A 20,681-nucleotide genomic window follows, 5' to 3' on the forward strand; every position below is an offset into this window, starting at 1 on the left:
GAGCTGCATCAAACCAGTCTCATGACTGAAGACCACAACAACAACAGACGTAGATGAAGCTGCAGCCAACCACTCCTTTTCACTGGCAGTACATAACGGTTTCCGAGCTACGTTTACCAAGCGGATAGCGATCAAGTCCCTCAGTCTTGGCGATTATCGGAGACCCGGCGCGTGACACCGGTCATTAGGCCCGTGACACGACCAGAGTCGGCGGCCTCGCCGCCACGGCAGGCGGTGCTTCGCGCCGCGGCCGCTAGAGGACGCCGCCGTGACGTCACGGCGGCCCTCCAGGCCCCGCAGCGGCGAGTGCGTCTGACACCTGGCACCACTCCAGTCCGCGACTCGCTGCCGGCCCGCGCGCTCCGGAGAACTCCAGCTGCCATGTTGGTGCTGACGTCGACGCCGCGCGTCGTGTCCGGCGTCCGCAAGCAGCGCGCCGCCCCCGGAGGCGGGGGACGACCGGAGCAGCCCCGCACCGCCCCCGCCGCCTCCAACCTGCGTCTCGCCGGTGAGTGATTCTGTGGCCTGTTTGTAAACATAGTCTCCCCCCCCCCCCCCCCCAATGGGGTCGCGACGCTGCACTGTGGTAAGCTGCTTCGATGAGTCTAGATGATAAAAGATTTTCCATAGGTGTAGAGCCACAGTCATAGTAAACGTTTTGAGAGATACAACCACCAGCCGACTGTACATAATAGGTTCTATTCCACAATTTAGATTTGAATTCTTGACCATTATAAGGTGTTATGAATTTAAGTATTTACAAGATTTGAGTACGACCAATCATTTTAGGATTACTTACCTTCGGTTATATAAATCAATTTTGTCATAAATAAGAACATTTGTGTAATAGAGCAATTTATTGGAAATTAGCATTTTATACGGTTGTGCAGTCAAATAGATGACCAAATCACAGGTTTTAAACGTCGTTAACCTGAGTCTAAGCAGACACTGACATAAACGTAAGTGAAACGATCTACAGTTACGTCCCAGTTTCCACCATGTGACCTCTACTCAAGTTTAATGATTTTTTAAAATACTTTAACACTTGATAATGGCCAAAGGCTACATTGTGGAATAAAACTTGTTGTACAGTCAAATGACAGTTATACCTTTCAATAAAAAAAGTCATTTAACTAAGGCAGAGGTGCTCGACTTGAAGGTCTCAGTTTCGTGCTCGCTAGAGAATGTAATATTTATTGCGAGATTACTTTCGACCGAAAGGCAATTCTCAAGTCTAACTACAATTAAAACAGAGTACAGCTGTGAGTGTATATTTAAAGGGTTCAAGCATAAACATTTCACAACAGCGACGGAATACGTGTACCTCATATCGTACATGTTTATGGCGTTCCCTACTACGATATCTGGCACCATGAATAACTTTGAACATAAACAAAGGCATACGCAAAACAAGCAAATGCATTAAGAGCCGTAACGGAGTACAACATTTATAACCAACATCACACGATGTAAAACACGTTCTAGAGAGCTTTTTATTACTGTGCTGAGTAGATATGTTGCTTTCATATTCCGTTGCCTTCTGTGATACACTAGTATTTGCTTTTCCCGTGAAATGTTTTGTCTTAGTTTTTCTTTTAGATTAGATTCAATTTTAGTTTCATAGACCCAAGTATGAGATGATTCTCGTGGGCATGGAACAAGTCAGATAGTAGAACATAAAAAACATAAAACATTTGACATAATACTCACTATCCTGATCATTTGTCAGGACACTGTCAAATTATATCAGTACGTTAGAGTATACTGGAATTGCTGACAGTTACAGAATTAACACACTTCAGAAGGAAACATGGTTATGCACTTCTGAAAAATTTATCGTGCACACAATTGCCTAATCTTGCGTGTTAGGACAAAGTGCTGTCAAAATTGAAGTCCTGAATATGAGACACCTTTTAATTAATAAAAATAATAGTAATATCTGCGTAAGTGTGTGATACCTCCTTATAACAACTGGATACAATGTTTCACCGTGTAAATAACATGTATTCCGACAATATAACATTTTTGTAGCCTCCTTATGATACGGCTTCGCAGCCTCAGTGAATTATTTGTAACATTGTTTTTTTTTATTCCGTACTTCGTTCGGTATAAACGGAACTCTAATAGGAACACTTTGTTGTTCGTCAGTTTGTCTGTGCGCTTGTTGGTCTATTAAGAACCCTCTGTCTGAGGGACGGATAGACTTCACAGGTTGACGTTTATCTCACATACGAAAGACCACGGTCTCTTATACGGCGATAGAATGGAACTATACGTCAATTTATGTCGTATATTGTGGTATCTTGCCATTATCCGAGTTTTTATGTTAACTCCACAGCTTTTATAAATGACATTTCTATGTATAACCTTCACAAAACTGCGTAAAGTCTTTATCGTTTTGCAACTATTTTGATAGCATCTCATCTGGCAGATTTAGTATGTTGAAATTTGAGAATATGCTAAGTTTCTATTCTCTTTGAAGCTAACAATACCATGCTTATGTCACATGATGTATCCCAGAGCACAACTATGTAAATTTTTGTAACTTCTGCATATGCGATCAACTGTTGCTGTGTTTTAAGCTTACGTAGATTTCAAATTTCATACGACAAAATTACTGCTTCAGTAAAGCTTATCGTGTTTGTCAGCTTCCGATGTTTCAACGTGAAACTATTTCAACAAATATTTAAAAGTTTACAACGCAAGGCTTGCAAGTCAGTAGCATTAATCACATACGTATTATTTCTTTTGGCATTCGCTGTGAATATGTGTATGGGACGTAAAATGTTTTAACCAGCAGTCATCAGTAGTTGTTCTACAAAAATCCAATGTTTAATTCATCATCAAGTTTAGTAAATGTTACCTCCTTCGTAAAATCACATGTTGTGGCTGTTAGTCCATTGCGCGTTCCACGGATTTCGTTGAGTTGGAACGGGTCTGTTGGTTTCCAGAATCGTACAATGTACGTATAGGTTCTGGCAGACCATTACATGAATGCTCTGTTCACACTACGGGAGGCTTCACAACCGCAACGCACCATTCAAAGAATGAGCTGCAACATTGTGAGAGCAGACATTCAAAGAGCTTAGCAAAACCGTACTTCATCTCGATGTCTGTAAGAGTAATTTTGGCGATTGCTTCTTCCAGATATCATACGTTGACTTCCACAGACAAACAAACAAAATGCAAATATCTTACTTGACAGAACACGTTCTGCAAAGGAGCAGAGAGATTTGCCAAGAGATTTTTTAAGCATTTTGATTAGCTCCCTGCGGAAACGGGTGAAGATGTTAAAGAATGTAAATTTTACTCCATAATACACGATAAATCATAGCTAGTGTTTTTACTTCTGGTGCTATACTTTCGGTACTATAGTTTTTGGATTGTGTTGGGCTCTTGATGACGAATGTTGATGCGGAACTAAATGGTAAGCTGTAAATACTTATAATGGCACCCTTGTTTTGATATTCTGTTTGCAAAATGCTACCGACGAAAATTAAAAACGCTCTTGACGCGGTACCTGTCCACCTGTTATTTAGTTGAAATGTCGTAATATACCAACAATCCACATACGGAACACAATGGGCACCTTGAATACATAATTCCTGTCTTATGAATTCTGTAATTTATTGACGCAGCGTAGCGTTAAATGTTGGTAACGTCAAACACTATAAAACAGCATGTATCAGGCATCTGAAGACTTTACTCCATCGAAAAAACTGAATCTGCGGATTTTTACGGTCATTGCTATTTAAACGAATAAAAAATTATTTTGGTTTGAGAAGCTAAGGATCTGAGTTGTTTGGCAGTGTAGACATTTACACTTAGTTACCGAAATGTAGGCTTTTAATTAGCATCCTATGTTTCATTTCACTAACTTTCATATTTGGACCATGTAGGTCTACGTGCGGACCTGCATAAAGAAAAAGAATAAAGTTCGTGAAGAAATAAATCTACTTGAAGGGTAGAGGGTTTCCCTATTAGTAAAGCCAACTAATATTAGATGTACAGGTAGGCGTTAAGAAACGTTTTATACCTACGTGTGTTACTGGAAAACTCATTCTCAGGTAATAGTAGGCCGCACGCGATATCAGATGGTGATTGACAGACACAAAGTAAAACAACGCTAAATGTTTCTCAAGGAAACCTTATAGGCCCTATAATTTTCGCCAGACACACAAACAATTTATGAGGTAGGATAGCAGCTACGTTGCTGTTCGCAGATCATGCTGTTGTGAACTGGAAGCTGTGTTTGTTGGACAACCGTAAGGAAGTGCATAAATACTTAATATTAAAACTGGTGTAATGAACGATAGCTACCTTCAGTTGGTGATGAATGTAAGATAACAGTAACAATTGGAATTAATGTAAAGTTTCCCTTTATGTCGTTCCTCACCTCTAAGACTTGTGTGTTCAACCTGCATGTACTTATTTATCCATTCTCCACATCGGTAGGAGATACAAAAAAAAAAAAAAAAAACCACTGCTTATTGGAAATAATCTTCTTTCAGCAGAATTAATAGTATCATCGGAAAAATGGTACCATCGGAGCATAAAACTGCAATACGCTCCTACTTAAAAGTCACCGACTCAAAAATGGAATACCAGCTGCCTCTGCACATTAAAAAATTTTCCCAAAAAATATGACATGCAAATCTCTCACTCCCAAAAGATCCGCTACCTGTAACTCACTCACACCCACTAGTCCATCGCTGTAAAGCACTCATACCCATCCACTCCCGCTTGCCTATTCTAATTCATTCTTTCAGCCAAATTCATTGTCATCTTCTCTTTGTGGCTCTCCAGTGATCACTGTCTCCTTTTTCACAGCCACAGTCTCCTTAGTTCTGTCCTCCTCCTCCTCCTCCTCCTACTACTACTACTACTACTACTACTACTATTACTACTAGTATCCTCCTCTCAATGTCACTGTCTCCCTCTTGCTCTCTCTTACTGCTACTGTACCATTCTTTCCCTCCCACTGCTACCCTCTCTTCTCACTGTCACTATCTCCTCTTCCTCGTTGCCATTGTCACACTCTCCCTTATAACTAGCTGTCGCCCACTTCCACGTTCTCCTTCTCTTTATTCCTCTCCCCTTCGTACTGTCTTCTTCACTGTTTAGCCGGCCGTGGTGGCCAGCGGTTCTAGGCGCTTCAGTCCGGAACCGCGCTGCTGCTAAGGTCGCAGGTTCGAATCCTCCCTCAGGCATGGATGTGTGTGATGTCCTTCGGTTAGTTAGGTTTAAGTGGTTCTAAGTTCTGGGGGACTGATGACCATAGATGTTAAGTCCCATAGTGCTCAGAGCCATTTGATCCTTCACTGTTTTCCTAGCACTGTTCTCTCACTGTCAACTATGTTCTACTCACATTGTTTCCCACTCTTTCTCCCACGCTGTCGTGTCTTCTACGCTGTTCCTTTATCACTAACACTGTCTACTAATCTTGCAGAATTTATTATTTTTCCGTCTCCTTCCCACAACCAATGTGACCTTCTCTCTTAGCCAAACAAGCGTGAATATATTCGCATGCCGAAAGTTTTGGGAAATTTTTTAAAGCAGTTGTGGAAGGTAGAATAACGCAGATGGTACCCAACTTTTCAGTCTTCTGAAACGGGACAGTATTGGCCTTTTTTGTGCTCTGATGGGAGCATTTTCCCACTGTTTCCCTTCTTTTACCAATCTTAGCAGGGCATTTCACTCATATTTTTTAACGAATTAACCGAGTTTCAACACCGCTAGGAGTGTCTTCCTCAGAATTTAAATCAAAGAATGGTCTATATTCTATAACATGTCACTCGTATGAAAAGAAATTTATGGAACAGTAAACTTTTTGACGGTTTACGTATGTAAAACTGGAAGTAACCCAAAACTAATTTCACAGCTCAGACCGGATTTGACGTGTACAAAAATTTTGCACGTGCTTCATTCTACAACATGGGGTTTCCAGGACCCTTCTGAAGATGTCCACCTCCATAGCTGAGCAGTGCCGGCTCAGTGTTTTCGGTCAGAGGACCGGCTGCCCTCTGTAATAAAAAAAATAAAAATGCTGAAGTATTTAACAATGAACTTAGGGGTGTCATGCGTCGTCCGCCCAGACTAAATGCAGAGAACTACGACCAACAACATGAAGACAGGGGGAGGGAGGAAAAAGTCGTCATTGCAGCAGAATGCAATCCGAGGGCCTGGGTGGATTCCCGACTTGTTGGAAATTTTCTTCGCTCGGGGACTGAGTGTTGTGTGGACTTCATCCTCATCGACACTCCAGTCGCAGAATTAGCGTCAACTTAAGACGCTTGCACCACACGATCTGTCTACCCGACGGGAGACCCTATTCATAGGCACATTTCATTTTCTTCTGAAGATAACTGAGACTGTTTACAGCATATTTCTCCGTGCTACGTGACTTTATTAACGACATTTTTGCCTCGCATCGGATTTTATGTTCGTATTTTACTTTTAAAGGTAGGGTAATTTTGAACCTCTGTATCGCGGTAACGGATAAAAATACCAATTTTGAAAATTGTTACAGATCGGGAACTTAGGAATATATTGTAAAAATTTCAACCATGCTGTACATGCCCGTCTTGAGATCCGAGGCTTGGTTTTGGAACGATAAAATGGGGAAGCACCCTTCAGTTACCACAAGAAATGCAAACAAGAAACAACCGTTCTGCTCCATTTGCCGAAACAGGAAAAGTGCATAATATTCATACTTCTTACTGTAGGATAGTGACACTAAGGCGATACTTCCGTTGGATATACAAATCGTCCTTAGTCCAAGTAGGGCAACAGGGGTACCATCCCACTACAGGAGACGCGCTGCAGGCGATGTCGTGCTCTTAGCAATGGCACTCGAGTCAGTCGTCTAGTGCCATAGCACATTAGTCATACACTACTGGCCATTGATATTGCTAGACCAAGAAGAAATGCAGATGATAAACGGGTATTCAGTGGACAAATATATTATACTAGAACTGACATGTGATTACATTTTCACGCAATTTGGGTCGATAGATCCTGAGAAACCAGTATCCAGAACAACCACCTCTGGCCGTAATAACTGCCTTGATACGCCTGGGCATTGAGTCAAACAGAGCTTGAATGACGTGTACAGGTACAGCTGCCCATGCAGCTGCAACACGATACCATAGTTCATCAAGAGTAGTGACGGGCGTATTGTGACGAGCCAGTTGCTCAGCCACCATTGACCGGACATTTTCAGTTGATGAGAGATCTGGAGAATGTGCTGGTCAGGGCAGCAGTCCAACATTTTCTGTATCCAGAAAGGCCCGTACGGGACCTGCAACATGCGGTCATGCATTATCTTGCTGCAATGTAGGTTTTTGCAGGAATCGAATGAAGGGTAGAACCACGGGTCGTAACACATCAGAAATGTAACGTCCATTGTTCAAAGTGCCGGCAATGCGAACGAGAGGTGACCGAGACGTGTAAACAATGGCACCCCACACCATCACGCCGGGTGATATACCAGTATGGAGATAACGAACACACGCTTCCAATATGCGTTCACTGCGATGTCGCCAAACACGGATGCGACCATCATGGTGCTATAAACAGAACCTGGATTCATCCGAAAAATGACGTTTTGCCATTCGTGCACCCAGGTTCGTCGTTGAGGACACCATCGCAGGCGCTCCTGTCTGTGATGCAGCGTCAAGGGTAACCGCAGCCATGGTCTCAGAGCTGATGATCCATGCTGCTGCAAACGTCGTCGAACTGTTCGTGCAGATGGTTGTTGTCTTGAAAACGTCCCCATCTGTTGACTCAGAGACGTGGATGCACGATCCGTTACAGCCATGCGGATAAGATGCCCGCCATCGCCACTGGTAGAGATACGATGTCGTAGAGATCCAGCACGGCGTTCCGTATTACCCTTCTGAACCCATCGATTCCGTATTCTCCTAACAGTCAGTGGATCTCGACCAACGCGAGCAGCAATGTCGCGATACGATAAACCGCACTCGCGATAGGCTACAATGCGACCTTTATCAAAGTCGGAAACGTGACGGTACGAACTTCGCCTCCTTAGACGAGGCATCAGAACAACGTTTCACCAGGCAACGCCTGTCAACTGCTGTTTGTGTGTGAGAAATCGGTTGGAAACTTTCCTAATGTCAGCACGTTGTAGGTGTCGCCACCGGTGCCAACCATGTGTGAATGCTCTGAAAAGCTAATCATTTGTAATCACAGCACCTTCTTCCTGTCTGTTAAATGTCGCGTCTGTAGCACGTCATCTTCGTGGTGTAGCAATTTTAATGCAAGTAGTGTAGTTTTTATTTTCTGTTATGAGGTTCTGCTTTCCTTCCTGGAGCAGGGGCTACGTGGCTGTAGTTGGTACCTCTCTTCGGTTTCTATGCGCCTAGGCCCCATCACCACTCCCCCGTGCAAAGACTGCTCTTCTATTCCTCAGTTTTACCAGTTTTTAGATTTGACTTACCCTTTTATGCCTTCTACTGTATTTCTTTACCTTCCTCGCTTTATTGTTTGCGTCTGACTGGATCCGCCCTCTTTCCACGGACGCCTCTATCTTTCGCATGTAGCTTTTGAATCGCAGAACTGTTGAGCTCGCTGTTTGTTCCGATTATCACCCTCAGGAAATCATCGGACAGGTCTAGTACAAAGGACAACTTTTGATCAGCTACAGCGTTGAAATAAACTTCCTGGCTCATTCTCAGGACAACCTGAATAAGTGAGGGCAAGGTCGTGGTGCGCGAAACACCCCCTAAACACACTCAACTGCATCTGGCCTGGAAAGTACGCTCAATACACTGCGGCTTAAACACGCGGACCACATTACGCGCCTCCAATCAGAAGTGTCCACTTCATGGCAGTTCCCTTAGCAATGTTGGCTCATAAACTTGTCAAGATGGGCCCTCCATTCGCTAACAGCAGCAATGACTGTCGCATTTCAATCTGTCATTGTGAAGGCGTGACACTTCCAGTCACTGTCTGGAAGGATTCCTTTAGCTGTCTCTGTTCTTACGCCATGGCTGCATGCAAGTCGGACACGAATCTATGAAGACACGCTGGGCCGTACGCTTTGATACACAAGCAAATCCGAGACAGACTTTTACGCTGTGGTAATGGAAACGTCGAAACACTATAAGCTTCTTTCTTCCATTCTTTCACCTGTCGTTATTGCACTGATTTCGCACTACGTCTGGTAGGAGTTCTCTGCCATCTATGTCTTAACAGAGACACAGAAAGACGACTAGCTCGCTCTATTAAGCGGGTGACTAATATCTTGTCTGGTGAGACATCGCAGCTCGTGACAAGGAATCAAATCACGACTCTGCAGAAGCAGCCCGGTAACAGATTCTTTGGAAGACCGGCCTCCACAACAGGAAGTACGTCGTTTGTCATCAACCAGGAAGCAGGATCAGGACATGGGGCTACCACTAACCACACACATCTCCCTCCCTCCCTCCCTCCCTCCCTCCCTCCCTCCCTCCCTCCCTCCCTCCGCGCCACGACTATAAAATTGCAGCACAGTTTTATCCTGCACTTCTGCTTCAATGTTTGACGCAATTTGGCATTACAATAAAGCTTTCCTACTGACAGTGGATTGAATCTTGCCACTGTTGAGTGCTGTCACTCTGTAGTCTTAGAGAAGCATGGATTTCAGCATTACTGTTACTTCCTATTTGCGACAATATTCATGACCCATTCTTATTGGTATCGCTTAGAATGCTACAGCCTTCGTCTAGAACGCACTTGTTAAGTGTATTAGCACACAGTACAGTTACTTTAAGTTAATGTGAAATATTTAAGGAGCGGTACTGCTATAGTTTGATTACCTTGCTTAATGACTTCTAATATTTGTCCCTCATAGATGAATCCCCTATCTTTCCGTGTCGTTCTAGTCCGTCGTGAAGAATACCAAACAATCGGAGGAATTATATTCGCTGCTGCTTTGCATACCTTATCTCCACGTTTCAGTAAATACACCACGAGAAATACGTATGCATAGTGATCTCCCATTCAGCAAGGCATAACTACACTGAATCGCCGAGGAAATTGCTGAAGGCATGCGTATTCAAATACAGAGATACATAAACAGGCAGAATACGAAGGTGCGGTCGGCGACGCCTATGTAAGACGACAGCTGGCTGGTGCAGTTGTCAGATCGGTTACTGTTGTTACAATGGCAGTTTATAAAGATTATTGTGGGTTTGAACGTGATGATATAGTTGGCGCACGAGCGATGGGACACAGCATCTCTGAGATAGCGATGAAAAGGATTTTCCCGTACGACCGTTTCACGAGTGTATCGTGAATATCAAGAATCCGGTAAAACATCAAATCTCAGACATCGATGCGGCCGGAAAAAAAGATCATACAAGAACGGGACCAACAACGACTCGAGAATCGTTCAATGTGACAGAAGTGCAACCCTTCCCCAAATTGCTGCAGATTTCAGTGCTGGGCCATCAGTAAGTGTCAGCGTGAGAACCATTCAACGAAACATTATGGATATGGGCTTTCGGAGCCGAAGGTCCACTCGTGTACCCTTGATGACTGCACGACACACAGCTTTTCGCGCCGCCTGGGACAGTCGATACCCCGACTTTCGATTACTGGAAACATGTTGCCCGATCGGACTAGTCTTTCATCAAATTGTATTGAGTGGATGGACGTATACTGGTATGGAGATAGCCTCAGAAATCCATGGACGGTGCATGTCAGCAGGTGATTGTTCATGCTGGTGAAGGCTCTGTACTTACGTGGGGCGTTGGATTGATACGTCTAGATAAGACTCTGACAGATGACACGTACGTAAGCATCCTGACTGATCACATGCATCCATTCGAGGCGTTTATGCGTTCTGACGGACTTCGGCAATTCCAGCAGGACATTGTGACGCCCAACCGTCATGAATTGCTTCAGAATGGCTCCAGTCGCACTCTTCTGAGTTTAAACACCCGCTGGCCACCAAACTCCCCAGACATGAACATCATTTAGCATATCTGGGGTGCTTTGCAACGTGCTGTTAAGAATAGATCTCCACCCCGTCGTACTGTGCAGGATTTACGGAGTAAGTTCCCCCCAGCACTGCTTCAGACAGTAGTAGAGTCCATGCCACGTCGTGTTGCGGCACCTTCGCGTGATCGCGGGGGCCCTACACGATATTAAACAGATGTACCCGTACCAATTTCGTCCTTCAGTGTACATTGAACGATCTAGTTACCGGCTGGTTCCGGACTGAAAAGATGAATATGTTGTCACTGAAACGGTGGGCAGTAATGGCAGCGCTGGGAACAATAGATGGCTTTTTTTCATACCTGGCATTATTTAGATTTTGTCCCAGAGGTACAGGATTCGCTAATATTCTGAGTACGATAGCGCACAACAGAGGGTGTGTGTGTGTGTGTGTGTGTGTGTGTGTTTGTGTGTTTGTGTGTTTGTGTGTTTGTGTGTTTGTGTGTTTGTGTGTTTGTGTGTGTGTGTTTGTGTGTGTGTGTGTGTGTGTGTGTGTGTGTGTGTGTCCTCCCCCCTGCCGTCCACCCTGCCGCCGGCGTGTACTACCGGGACGTCACACCGACGGAAGGGGCGTCCGGCAGCTGAGATAAGCAAGCGCTCGCAACGTGATGGCCGCAGTTGTCTCGGAAAACAGATAGTGAACATCATCGCTGGACGCAACGAACAGCGATCTTTTGTCCACGAAGTGACAGGCAAGGAAAACAATGAAATCTGTACTTCTTCCGAACGAATGCTGTATGCAAAACAGCTGCCATTCGTCAACGGTATCATTTCATCCGGAAGTACTAGTCCGTGAGAGCTTGGGGAAGCCTGAAAAGGGCGACAGATGAAATGGCGATAGCGAAGATGCGAGGTTAGTTTCCTATGCCTGGATACGACAACCGCTTCAGCGTTTACCGCTGTTCACTATTCCAACAATCGAGCAACAACCTGATAGTGACCGAATATAAGGAAGTATATGCGATTGTAAGCCAATTAGGTGCAGCTATGCTTTCCACCAACTGAGCAACCTTACATTATACCGGAATGTCAGGGTACAGCACTGCAATAGTCCGGCCAAATGCAACAGGAGCTATAAAAATACACAAAATGAAATAGTTTAACCAAGCCTTGAACACACACACACACACACACACACACACACACAGGGTTGGCAAAATAAAACTGTCGAGGAAAATACTTCGTGCGCCTTAGGCAGGCCACCCAACTCACATCATCTGCCCCAGGTGCATATAATGTAAGTTGGGTCGCTTGTCTTCAGGCGCATCAAATATTTTCTGCAAAAGTTGTTTTTTAATTATTTTTTGCCAATGCTGAACATAAATACACTCAAATGATCGACAACTTACTGATAGTGGTAAGTTCTGGGTACCAGAAAGTCTGACACATGGTCAGTGAAAAGCTGAGACATCTGTTTCTTTATTTAAGGTACACTAATAGCAGTCGCATCTCCTAGGACTTAAAAGCAAATGGAAATAACACAGAACATGGGAGAATGTCATAATAGCGGGACAGAGTTTGATTTGATCACCCACTCACCTTGATTCAACACCCACCCACTCATCTTGCTTCATCGAGCGTCGCTAGAGGTTATGGTACAACTGTCTGATAAACGGGCCTTTGAAGTACGGTGATCAATAGCAGACCATCACAGCAGGCTTTGAGGTGAGAATTTTCGGTAGATATAGTCACCGGAAGCACGAATTACCTGCCAAGGACTTACAAGAAATAGTTAATGTGCTTTCTCGGTAACGTAATTAATGTGATTAGCCGCGTTGCTGCCTAGCGAATTTACATGAGAATTAAACTATAAATAATGTACGCAACGCTCGCTGTTGGCCAACCAACGCCCTTTGACATATGCAGTCTGCGTTACTTCGGTTTGATCATTAGGCTTTGGAGAAGCTACGCAGAACGTGATCTGAATAAATACGCTTGAATACACAGTATAGTATCTGGCGCATTAAAAGAGACGACTCGGCACACAGGAAGGAAAAATGTCCGGCTTTTCTACAGAAAAATCCACTGTTAAGGAATTAACTGTACATATACGGGGGAAATGATCCAAAACTTTGACCACTTTTATTTCGTGAACAGTTTAACATAACGGTGCGAGGTTTTTGACATCAGATCGTATATGGAGGAGCATATAAATTTAACAGATTAATCCCCTCGACTCTTGCATCATCCAAGATAGTGACTCTGAAAGGCCTCTACTTTAGCGCGAAACGCGTTTCAAGTCGCTTGTTCGTGTACGCTACAACAGTCACTGGTCAGTCCCAAGAATCTCTGGTCGCCTACCTGTCTGCCAGAGTCGTTCATATCTGGGCGAAAACTGCACGGTATGTCTTGACAGCCGACCGAGCTTCGGTTGGAATGGTCAAGTGGAATGCTGGTCTGCAGAATTCATTTCGGAAGGAGTCCTGGCCAGCTCACAGAGGCTCTCTGGTCTTTCCTAGAGATCAGAAATGAGATCAGTGTACTCGCTTTGGACTCCCCAGCGAGTCCCGTGACGTCATCCCCGATCTCGCCGTCCCCGCGTGGCCGTAGACAAGTCTACTGCAGCCCATTCGTCACCTGAGTCACTTGTCGGGTCCAAGTGGACTCGACTCACCCACAAAGCTGAGATAATATATGACTTCTCAAGTAGAACCGCGGACACGCTGCATTCTGGCTACATACGCAACTGTTTAGAAGGAAATTTCCGCCAGTAGACTGCAAATTACCATTTATTTCACTTTCATGATTTCGGCTTTATAGCCATTCTCCAGTGCAAACTGAAGTGTCACAAAAGGGCCCACATGCCTAAACGACAGGCTCAAGATTTGTACCAGTATAACGACTCATCAATTAGCAGTGAATATTCTGTTTATATACCGGATGGTTATAATTAAACTTTCCCTACTGAACACGTCATAACACGGAAACTACAGTGCAAGTACCAAACTTGGAACGATCAGTGTTTGATTTCCATGCGTCACAGCGCCACCGTCCAGTTCAAACTCTGTCCACCAGGCGCCGTGTTAAGTCAGCGTGACTCAGTCTCACACCTGACCATTCGAACTGTTGACGTGTCAATGTGAGCTTGGACGTAAGGAGCACAGAGTTATTGATGAAGTTCTATTATCAAAACAAGAGTAATGCTGCAGCTGCAGTTAGAGAATTTTGCCCACTGAATCGATTGCGGAGGGGTCTTCTTTCTCCAACTGCTCTGCTGAGCATGGTGAAACAGTTCGAATCAACTAGAGAAGTGGCGTCGCTCTGGGAAGAGGCCGACGACCAGTTGCACCACAGGTGGTTGATAAAGTTGCTGTTGCTATGTTAGACAACGTTGCGCACAATTCCCGATCGTCAGTCTTCCCCCCCTCCCCCCCTCTGCGGGTCCGGGGGTTAGATTAGGCCAAGGGTATCCCTGCCTGTCGTAAAAGGCGACTAAAAGGAGTCCCACACTTATCGGCCCTGTAAGTTCAGGTCCCATTTTATGGTTTGACCTGCCACTTTCTAAATTCTACAGAAGTGCGAACCATATGGGGAAGGAGTTTCCCGTAGTGCCCTTGGATTCGATCTTCTGAACCTCTTGTCATGGCTTTGCATCTCCACCTGCAATTCAACTATTTGGGTGTGGACACTTCCATATCTTCTTCTTCCATTGTCTCCTGTTCTTGCGCCTCCATAACGATATTGGATTTCTCTGTGCCCAACATCCAGCATGGTAGCCAGTCTTTTGTGGTGGGGCCGTCATGTACCCATTTGGTGGTAGCCTCCTGACAACACAGAGATTGCACTGTTGATTCCTGAGCTGTAAACTCCCCACGTATGCCAAGGAGTAGATGCCAGTCTCCTGCAGCACCAGGACTCCCGGCAACGGCCATCTTGATAGGTGGCTTTTGCTGCGGCTGGGTGGAGCCCATGGGGAGAGCCTCAGATCGAAATGAGTGGCATCAGGGTGGATGACCCGCAATGAAGCGGACTAAGTCATCTTTTTCCGGTAACTGTACGACGTCAGCAGTTTTTAAGAGCGCAAGAGCGAGTCCAGTGCTGACAGATACGGCCCTAAATCCTTTCCCTCTTTCACTGCACCATGGGAGGAACATAGGCTACAGAAAGAAGAGAGCCATATTCGCCACAGTATTTAGTCTGTAGCAGAATGGACGGGGACTCCTTTCTACCCACGAAGCCTCAGTTCTTTGTGGAACATCTTGAAGATAAGTTTGGGTAATTGACAGCACTGTACAAGATTAGAAGCGTGGAGTCTTGATTCAGACAGCATCCCCAGCCCAATCCCGGGCGTTACTCGCTTGCGACCAGCTGCGTGATAGTCCTGTTTCCGTGACTCCCGATAAAAGCCTCAACATGGTCCAGGGGATTATTTTCCATCGCGACCTCCTCTTGCAGTCAGACGACGAGCTCCGCGCTAATCAAGAACGGCGGGGGAGTCATTTCATCCAACGCGTTTTCAGGTGACCTAAAGACAACAGGTTTGCTACTGGTGCCTCCATCTTGGCATTTAAGGGTGATTCATTGCCTGGAAAGGACAAGGTGATGGTTTACCACTGTGACGTTGAACCATACGTCCCTCCCTCTATGCGGTGCTTTAAGTGCTGGAAATTCGGGCACATGTCTTCCCGCTGCACTTCTAGCGCCACATGTCGAGACTGCGGACGTCCACTGCATCCAGATACTCCATGTGCGCCTCCTCCCACTTGTATCAACTATGGAGAGTAGCACTCCCCATGCTCGCCATAGTGCACAGTACTCCAAAGGGAGCGGAAAAATCGGAGTACAAGACCCTGGACCGGTTGACAGCAAGAGGCTAAACGTAAATTTGAACGATTACATCCCGTTTAGTTGACATTCACATATGCTGCACGTACATGACCATTTCCGTCACAAGTACGTCATACCATCCTCTGCGCCACGAACAGTGGGCCCTCTGGGCCTCCAGAATACATTCGTCCCCTTGGTGGGGAGGGGGGGGGGAGGAATTTCCTTCCATTGCTCCCAAAGTACCCCAAATGCAGGGGACACTGGTCCCCTCCTCCCAGCCAGAGAAGCAACAGCCTCCTCCGGCTCCTCTCGTGCAGAAGGGGTCCCTTGGGACCCTCTCTCCCAAGGTCTCCACTAATGCCACAACAGACGCTCACCAATGGCTAAGGGACCCAAAAGCTACTAGACCAGGAGTTTCACGGTCTTCCTCTGTGCCTGAAGCAACCTTGGAGAAGTCCTCCCAGCAAGCCCCTGAAGAGAAGCGAGAGGGCAAGCAAACAAAAAAGTCAGCTAAGAAAAAGGACCCTCCGGTGGCCCCAACACCACCACCACCACCACCACTTCCTACCAATTGTGCACCTGCCGATGAGGTGGAGATCTTAGCGTCCCCTGAGGACCCGGATCTCACTGATGCCTCATCCATAATAGGAATGGATACAAATAATCAATCGGTGGCAGCATGTGACCCTGAGGTATAACATGCCTCCTTGTGTGCTTCATGCCTTCCCAGCCTCATGATAAAGTCATCTTCCAGTGGAATTACTATGCTTTTTTCCACCACCTGGCTGAGCTACGGCAACTGTTAAGCTTTACACCTGCTTTCTTCATTGCCCTCTAGGAAACCTGGCTCCCAACAATGTGGAAACCTGCCCTCGAAGGCTACAGGGAGTATTACAAGAACTGTAGCGACTAAAATAGTGTCAGGTGAAGTTAGGGTCTATGTCCTGAACTCTGTATGCAGTGAACCTGTGCCCATTCAAACCTCTCTCGAAGGGCTATCACGATAAGGATGCCGCAGAAAATAACTATCTGCAATGTATATCTTCTTCCAGATGGTGCAGTACACCTGAACGCACTGACTGCACTGATTCAACCGCTCCCTGAAGCTTCCCCACTTTCAGGCGATTTTAAAGCCCATAAACCCTTGCGGGGTGGCAACATGCTTACTGGCCGAGGTAGAGGTGTCGAAACTTTCCTGTCTCAACTCGACCTCTACCTCTTAAATACTGGGGCTAAAAATGGTTCAAATGGTTCAAATGGCTCTGAGACTATGGTACTTAATATCTGAGGTCATCAGTCCCCTAGACCTTAGAATTACTTAAACGTAACTAACATAAGGACGTCACTCACATCCATTTCCGAGGCAGGATGCGAACCTGCGACCGTAGCAGTCTCGCGATTCCCGACTGAAGCGCCTAGAACCGCTCGACCATCGCAGCCAGCAATACTGGGGCCCCCCACATATATCAGTGTAGCTCATGGCACTTACTTGGCCATTGATATATCCCTCTGCAGCCTAGGACTTGTCCCATCTGTCCACTGGAGAGCCCACAATGACTTGTGTGGTAGTGACCACTACCCCATCTTCCTGTCACTCCCACAGCGCCATTCTCCTGGACGTCTACCAAGATGGGCTTTAAACCAGGCAGACTGGGGAAGCTTTCACTTCTGGTGTCACCGTTGAATCTTCCCTACATGGTACCATCGATGTGGTAGTTGAACAAGTCACTAGAAAGATCGTTTCTGCGGCGGAAATCATGATCCCTTGTTCTTTAGGGTGCCCCCGGCGAAAGTCAGTGCTTTGGTGGTCGCCGGAAATAGCTGAGGCCATTAAAGAGCGTCGGCGAGCTCTACAGTGACATAAGCGGCACCCTTCCCTAGAGCCTCTACTAAACGGCTCCGTGTCCGCATTCGCCAGCTTATAAAAAGATGGAAACATGAATGTTGGGAGAGGTACATCTCGACCGTTGAATGCCATACGTCACCTTCCCAAGGTTGGACGAAGATGAGACGTGTCTGTGGGTACCAGACGCAGACAGGTGTCATTGGCATTAACATCAATGGCATGTATCTATCGAAGCAAACGCAATTGCCGATCACTTTGTTGAGGACTACACTCGAGCCTCCACATCGAAGAATTACCCACCAGCATTTCGCACCCTCAAACGGCGGATGGAAAGGAAAGCCCTCTAGTTCATTGAATGTTATAGTGAAACCTATAATGCTCCTTCTACAGAGTGGGAGCTCCTCAGCGTCCTTGCACATTGCCCCGACGAATCCAGATCGGATCCACAGTCATGTGATCAAACATCTCTCGTCCGACTACAAGTGACATCTCCTCGTCATCTTCAATCAGATGGCGTCTTTCAATCGCAGTGGCGAGAGAGCACCATCATTCCAGTGCTCAAACCCGGCAAATACCTGCTTGATGAGGAAAGCTACCGGCCCATCAGCCTCAGAAATGTTCTTTGTAAACTGTTAGAACGTTTGGTAAATCGGCGGTTGTGCTGGGTTCTGGAGTCACGTGGCCTACTGACTCCATGTCAGCGCAGTTTCCGCCAGGGTCGCTCGGCCACTGATGGTCTAGTTTCCTTAGTCTGTCATCCGAACAGCCTTTCCCAGACGCCAACACCTGGTTGCCGTCTTTTTGATTTACAGAAAGCTTGCGACACGACCTAGTGACATTATATCATTGACACTATCTGAGTGAGGTCTCCAGGGCCCGCTCCCGGTTTTTATCCATCGCTCCGCATTTTCCGTATCAAAGTTGGTGTCTCCCATAGTTGCCCCCATATGCAGGAGGATGGGATCCCGCAAGGCTCTGTACTGAGTGTGTTTTTTAGTGGCCACAACGGTCTAGCAACAACTGTAGGGCCGTCTGTCTCACCTTCTCTGTATGCAGACGACTTCTGCATTTTGTACTGATCCTCGAGTACTGGTGTTGCTAAGCGGCACCTGCAGGGAGCCATTCACAAGATGCAGTCATGGATTGTAGCCCACAGCTTCCAGTTTTCAGCCACGAAGTCGTGTCATGCCCTTCTGTCGTCGTCGTACCGCTCAACCTGAACCAGAACTTTACCTTAATGACGATCCACTCACTTTATTGCAGACGTATCGAGTCTTTGGACTGGTTTTCGATGCCCAATTGATGTGGCTTCCTCATCTTAGTCAGCTGAAGCAGAAGTGCTGGCAGCACCTCAATGCCCTCCGCTGCCTGAGCAACACCAACTGGGGTGGAGATAGCTCTACGCTGCTGCATCTCCACAGAGCCCTTGTTCAATCCTGCCTTGACGATGGGAGTCTGATTTACTGTTCGGCGACGCCCTCAGCGTTGCATTTACTCGATCCAGTGCACCACTGTGGCTTTCGACTGGCAATGGGAACTTTTAGGACAAGTCCAGTGACCAGCGCCCTGGTGGAGACCAGAGTCCCTCCGTTGAAGGTTAGGCGTGCACAGCTGCTCGCCAGTTACGTTTCACGCACTCATAGTTCTCCTGAGCATTCGAATTACCGTCTACTTATCCCACTTACAGCTGTTCCTCTCCTGTGTTTGAGACCCAGGTCAGGGCTTACGACTGTGGTTCGCGTCCGATCTTTTCTGTCTGAAGTAGAGTCCTTGCCTTTACCACCTATACTCGAGGACCATTGAACGTACACCTCCATCGTGTACACCTAGGGCGAAGATTTGCCTGGACATTTCACATGGCCCTAAGGACTCAGTTAATCCCGCGGCCCTCTGCTGTCACTTCCTCTCGATTCTTGACATGTACCGGGACTATGTAGTGGTTTACATACACGGCTTGATGGCTGATGGTCACGTTGTTTTCGCGTATGTTCATGGAGGACATATTGAACATCACTCAGTGCCAGATGGCTGCAGTGTTTTCACTGCAGAGCATGCGACAATTTCTCGTATTGTGGAGCGCATCCACTCATGTCCTGGCACATCGTTTCTTCTCTGTACTGACTCCTTCAGCAGCCTACAAGTTATCAACCAGTGCTACCCCCACAATCCTTTGGTAGCAACCATCCAGGAGTCTATCTATGCCCTGGAATTGTCCAGTCTTTCCCTGGTGTTTTTGTGAACCCCAGGCCACGTCGGAATCCCAGGAAATGAACTTGCCGACAGGCTGGCCAAACAGGCTACACGGAAACCGCTTCTGCAGACCGGCATCCCTGTAACTGAACTGCGATCATTATTGCACCACAAGGTTTCATCTTTTGGAGACAGAGTGGCATAATCTCAGCATGCACAACAAACTGTGTGCCATTAAAGAGACTGCGAATGTATGGAAGACATCCATGTGAGCCTCTCACAGGGACTCTGTGGTTCTCTGCCAGCTCCATATTGGCCATACATTGCTAACACATGGTTACCTCCTCCATCGCTGTGGCTCACATACGACTGTCGTCCACTTCTTGCTGGACTGGCCACTTGTAGCCGCTCTGCGGCGGACTTTTAACCTTCCCAGCACCCTACCTTCAGTGTTGGGTGACAATGCCTTAACAGCAGATTTAATTCGTTTTATTCGTGAGGGGGGGGGGGGTGTTTATCGTACCATCTAAGGGTGGGCATTTAGCCTTCTCTCTGAGGCCACCAGGCTCCCTCCATTTCAACTCTGTCGCACTTACTTTGTATTTGTTGGTCTTGGTTGTCATCTTTTCCCTAAATGTGTTCAGACCGCCTTGCGTTTTTGGGGGTGGACATTTTAATGTGTTGCAGAGTGGCTGGCTCATCCTCTTTTTTTATTGTGATCAGCCAACCCAGACCATGTGCTCTATGGTTTTAATACCTTCTTCTACTTTTCCTTGTGGTGTATGTTTTCCCGTTTTTTGTTCATTCCATTCGTTTTCTTAGGTGTTGTTACCCATTCCTTTCCCCCTCTCACTTTCTCAGACGTACTTTCGGTGTT

The 20,681-nt window shown here is 46.3% G+C and overlaps 1 protein-coding gene across 1 annotated transcript in view; it reads left to right on the forward strand.

Moving 5' to 3' along the window:
* LOC126335977 (uncharacterized) overlaps positions 1–20,681 on the forward strand; it is a 478,518-nt gene that overhangs the window by 14,327 nt on the left and 443,510 nt on the right. Inside the window, exon 2 of the mRNA XM_049999454.1 lies at positions 145–508. Within this exon, the coding sequence (XP_049855411.1) occupies positions 145–508 (364 nt within the window). The remainder of the gene's footprint in view (positions 1–144; positions 509–20,681) is intronic.

The sequence above is a fragment of the Schistocerca gregaria genome, chromosome 2 (genome assembly GCF_023897955.1).
Source record: "Schistocerca gregaria isolate iqSchGreg1 chromosome 2, iqSchGreg1.2, whole genome shotgun sequence".
NCBI classification, from domain to species: Eukaryota; Metazoa; Arthropoda; class Insecta; order Orthoptera; family Acrididae; genus Schistocerca; species Schistocerca gregaria.